The sequence below is a fragment of the Laetiporus sulphureus genome (genome assembly GCF_001632365.1).
Source record: "Laetiporus sulphureus 93-53 unplaced genomic scaffold LAESUscaffold_31, whole genome shotgun sequence".
NCBI classification, from domain to species: Eukaryota; Fungi; Basidiomycota; class Agaricomycetes; order Polyporales; family Laetiporaceae; genus Laetiporus; species Laetiporus sulphureus.
The window spans coordinates 453,701-458,508 of NW_024468540.1; the positions used below are offsets into that span (position 1 = coordinate 453,701).

A 4,808-nucleotide genomic window follows, 5' to 3' on the forward strand; every position below is an offset into this window, starting at 1 on the left:
GGATCGGACTGTCAAAATGAAGACGTTCACACGGTGGCTGATGATTCTTGATAATTGCATTGGTGTTGCGACCGGAAGTCATCCTCGGATTCATCCACTTCACATCCTGTTCACTCACAAATATTTCTCAGTATTCTCAAGACCCCAGTATTTGTAAGAATAAAATCTCCGAGGGGGTCTGCTCACTGACAGCAGAATAGGACGTGACACTCTGAAAAAATTGCATTAGTGGACCACTGATAGTAAGTATCACGGCAGACATGACACAATTTATCAAGGTGGGAAATTGTGTGTGAATGTCGACTGATTTCTTACACATGTGACAAATATTTGCAACTATGGCATTTCATGCTGAAAATGTATCACTTCCGGCTATCCGGCGTAATCCGGCGGATTCCGCCGGACCACGCAGGTCCAACCTTCATCACTTTGGCTGTGAATGTGAACTATTTGCGATTTAAATGCTACATTGGCAAACCTTTGCCGCAAATGTAAGACATCAGTCGACATTCCCACACTATTTTCCACATTGATAAATCTGCTGTGTATCCTATCCTATGCGTTACCTGTGCGTTAGTTGACTTTGATCGACATACAGTCGTGGACAGCCAAACACGACAATTTTAAGAAATATTTCTAGAATGTCCGATATGTATCAGAATCGATCTGGATTGATGAGGGGGTGTCTGTAAATAAATTTGCGGTGAATCCTGTGAACTGTTTGCCTGCAAAAGGTGATTTTGTGACCCAGAATTCCTCAAAAATTTGGTGGACCCCCAAAAACAGGCCTAAAAATCACATAAAATACGCCAATCGACTCCTTTTGAGCTCCTTTATATCATTTTATGGAAAGTTCACCAAAACCAACAATGAAAATTGGGCAAACAATTATGCAAGTTGGCCATTGTGACTGGGGCTCGTGACCAACAAGTCATATATTATGGTGCATGGTCACAACAAGGCTCGCACATCTAAAAACATGTCTGGGCTATACAATCAAACAACAGCTCTAGCTCCTTCTAACCCTTCTCTACTGAAGACTCTAATGATAATATGTTCCAATCGAGGCAGTTTTGAACAAATAGTACCTGATCCACGTGTCTGTAGCCGAAAAACATTCAGATTTTCGACCAAAAATTTGGCGGATGCCAAAAATGCACGAGAAAAATACAAAGAAAGTGTTTTTGGACGTTTCTCGACATTCTGAGTCTGAATCTGCAGTCAAAATCGAAAAGTAACGAGCCGTTCAGGCGGAATAAATGTATTTTTATTTTTGTCGACTTTGGTTGTCCGCGACTGTACACGTATATGGCAAGCGGATTTTTTGACATCATGTTAAAAACATATACGGATTTTTATCTGCCGAACGCTATTTTCGAGATCCCATGGTGGACATACTCTGCGTGCGTTTCCGAAACCATTAATCTGCTTTGCTGCTGGCGCTCGCGAGACGAACTGGCTGGTTCTCTGACATCAAGCGATGCTATGGAACTCACTGCACCGTGGCGCTTGGAGTCGACACCCGACGAGACCTCAATGCAGACTTTATGCCACCGGTAAAATTCCTGACTATCACTCGAAAGTCAATTGTCAGTGGCCATCCCATATCGTTTACCGTCACAAGGCAAAATGACAATAATGCTTGCAGTCCTTATTTTCGGCGTCGACAGGGAAGCGGCTATGCGCAAAATGTGCTTAGCAATGTCAGTGAGATGCCGGCATCGAAATGTGTTACAGGCTCTCGGAGATGCATTATCCTTTCAGTCAAATCCTATCCGAACCAAGCCGCTTCTTGTTGACTTTCCCGGCCAGCCCGCTGCACGGCCAGGAGTTCGGGAGTCACCCACTCTCTTAAAGATGGCTCCACGGGGCCAAACCGATGGCCCGTCCCATTGTAGCCGTGCTCTATTATATACACGCGTGCTACTATTCTCCCACGCTGGTGGCGCAGGTCACACCGGGGCCTCTCGCATCTGCGCTCTGTGCCCAGATTCCAACATGCCCCCTCGACCTAGCCACTGCTGCATCAATCCCATTGTGGGCCACACGCCTGTACCACACTCCCTGTCTCCAGGTATGCCGGTCTCCGTTCCATGTGCTTCCCTGCCCGCCTCGGTTCGTACGCCAGTCCCAGCGCCCCCTGATCTTGGGTCCCGGTCTCTGTACCATACGCATCCCGTACGTGCCCATTTTCGGTGACTTCCTATAGCGCCCTCACGCGCTCGTCGCTCGCTCGGTCTGCACGCCAGTCCCGATGCCCCTTGGATTCGGGTCTCGGTCTCCGTTCCGTGCACGCTCCGTGCAAGCGCCTCGCTCGGCTTTTCTTCGGCGCTCCACGTGCTGTGGCTGTGCCGCTTCGTCGGACTGCCGGCCTGTCTTGCTCGGCATCCGCTCGGCCTGCCCTTTGATGCCCTGCTCCGCCCTCGCCTCGCTGGTAGGCCCGCCTCGCGCAGTGCCCGCCCCCTGCACCTGGTGTCTTGTATCACCGCAGCGGCGCCCCGCGGTCAACCCTCTGGCCCTCACCCTCCTGCCCTCGACCTCCTGATCCCACCTCTGCCCAGTCGCACCTGTCCCTCAGCTGCCCTGCAGCCTTCACACCTCGGCGACCTGCCCCAGCTCCCAGCCCTTGACCTGCCAACTGGATCACTCACCAGTCAGCGTCATGGTCCCCAGCAGGAACCTCGTAGTGGTGGTTCTCGTCGATTGCGGTGAGTGCCTCTTGGTCAATGGTGATCGGTTTGTGTTGACTTTCCCGGCCAGCCCGCTGCGCGGCCAGGAGTTCGGGAGTCACCCACTCTCTAGAAGATGGCTCCACGGGGCCAAACCGATGGCCCGTCCCATTCACCGCGTTTAGCGCTCCTGTATCCAGGGTTCGGTGTACCTATACATAATTAAGCTGTGCAGGTGTAAACAGAGGTAAATTTACGTTAGATAAACCGACTTCGTGTACCTACCGAGAATCTGAATACACGGAGGTATGCGAATGCACGTACCAGTCATAGCCAGGCATCCGTGTACATGTGTAGCCAGCCCCTATGCTCAGCATGGTGTAGAGGCCAAAAGTTCACATGTGTGTACCCGAGTGTAGGTCATATATTTACAGGTTAATCTACATTTGCGTAGCAAGACCACGGCGCTAGCGCCCGATTACCATTCTGGGACATTTCGCGCCCACGTGATATGAATACCGTGCGCGCCACAGGCGCATACACCCACTCGCTCCTCGTCGTTTGCACATTCCACTGGTTTTTCCATCATGCCGCTACGAGGATGGCATCCATCCTATCCACCTCCACCTACTGGTCCACCAGCAACTCTCCCGGGGGCTCCAGTACACCCAGAAATCCAAACAAGTGTGACCTTTTTTCACCAATATCAGCTTTTTGCTGCCGAATTCCAGAAAAACACACCTCTAGGCATACCTATTCCATCCATACAGCAGTTCGCAGAGTTCCAGGGCATGCTCTCAGGTCATATTCCTCATCAACAACCCCTCGCAGCCCCTGCAGTCCCAGCAATTCAACCTCATCTTGACATGCAAGCGGACATTGCTCAGCTGCGTAGAGAACTACAGGAGATGAAGGATAAAGCAGGTAGACAGCATGAAGAGAACGAAGGGACAGATAGCGAGAGTGACGCACCTGTTACAAAGCATCGCAGAAAGACATGCAAGTCTGTCACAGCCAAGAGGATCTTGAGCCTTGAGAAGGGGAATCTGTCGAAAAGGCAAGCGGAAGTGCGTGAAGAGCTTCAGGTGCAATCACACTTCTAACTTGATATGTACATCAGCTAATCTTGGATGAGCGTAGGAAGCAGTCATTGGACATTTAAAGACACTCACTGGCCTTCGTCGCAATCCTTTTCCATTGCAAGGAGACGTCAATGATGAGAATGATGATGTTGATGGTTCGGCGCAGGATAAGCCGAGCATGGAATTCAATTTTGATGAGACTGTGACATATGAAGAGAACGCCGCGATCATTCGTCACATTGCAGATTTAGTGTACAAGGAACAGACGGTGCGCACCTTTTCAGCTTTCTAAACACGTCAACGATATTTAATGAGTATTCTAGAATGATGTTTCACGCACGATAACGCATCCTGATGTCAATTTCACGAAGCGCGACTTAGAAGAATTCGCTAAGACACGCTTTCGCACCTGGAAGAGGGCTTACCAAGCACAAAAAGATGAACTCAAGAAAGCGGCGCAGTTGGCAAACCAGGCACGCAATAGACGGCGTAGACGGCAGGAACAGGTTCGTTGCAATAATATAGTCATTTAACTGCACTAAAAATCTCAGTAAAGCTCAAACAACTGCGTGGTACAGCTGTCAAGGCGTACCAGAAGAGGTTCAAGGTTGACCCAAGTCCAGTCCTTCTCACCGACTGGATGAGCGAGGCATGCAGTGACTGGAGTGACGAAGAAGAAGCTCGAGATGTTCATCGACAGCTGCTTGCCACAAAGGCTGGACTCACCCAGGAGGAAATTGAGGAAGGCGTTAAGGTACTTGAGCGGCGCTCGCTGGCTTGGCGGTCTGGTCAGGTACATTTCGAAGATATCTAGAAGAGTATGCATATGATTGATCTTTTGACATCACTAGCTGTGCAGCGTGCTTGCGAAGCTCGATCAGATTGTGCAAACGAAGCGCAAGGGACAGGGAAATGCACCAATCAAGATGAAACGTGTTGACCTCCAGCGACCATGCACAGGGGTACCACCCAGCAAGATCTATCCATTCGCAATCAGCATGGCATGGGTAAAGGAACATCCAGAACTTATGGATGAGGTTAGGATGTTCAAGAAGAA

General features: G+C 49.9%; 3 protein-coding genes across 3 annotated transcripts; 2 read left to right on the forward strand and 1 right to left on the reverse strand.

Moving 5' to 3' along the window:
- The first annotated feature begins 1,829 nt into the window (after positions 1–1,829).
- On the forward strand, positions 1,830–2,549 carry LAESUDRAFT_727885 (uncharacterized protein). The gene has a single exon (XM_040909314.1). The coding sequence runs from the start codon at positions 1,880–1,882 to the stop codon at positions 2,207–2,209; it is 330 nt and encodes a 109-aa protein (XP_040762446.1). The 5' UTR covers positions 1,830–1,879; the 3' UTR covers positions 2,210–2,549.
- LAESUDRAFT_760993 (uncharacterized protein) lies at positions 2,215–3,010 on the reverse strand (the record flags this gene model as incomplete). Its single annotated transcript, XM_040912840.1, has 6 exons — positions 2,215–2,469; positions 2,524–2,553; positions 2,599–2,631; positions 2,681–2,881; positions 2,938–2,950; positions 2,994–3,010. The coding sequence occupies 6 exons, from the start codon at positions 3,008–3,010 to the stop codon at positions 2,215–2,217; spliced, it is 549 nt and encodes a 182-aa protein (XP_040762447.1).
- Positions 3,011–3,256: 246 nt separating this feature from the next.
- Positions 3,257–4,788, forward strand: LAESUDRAFT_760994 (uncharacterized protein; the record flags this gene model as incomplete). The annotated part of the gene is made up of 5 exons (XM_040912841.1): positions 3,257–3,754; positions 3,810–4,019; positions 4,075–4,257; positions 4,308–4,544; positions 4,603–4,788. Coding segments are annotated over 5 exons (1,314 nt in total), but the record flags the coding sequence as incomplete, so codon positions are not given.
- Between the last annotated feature and the right edge of the window lie 20 nt (positions 4,789–4,808).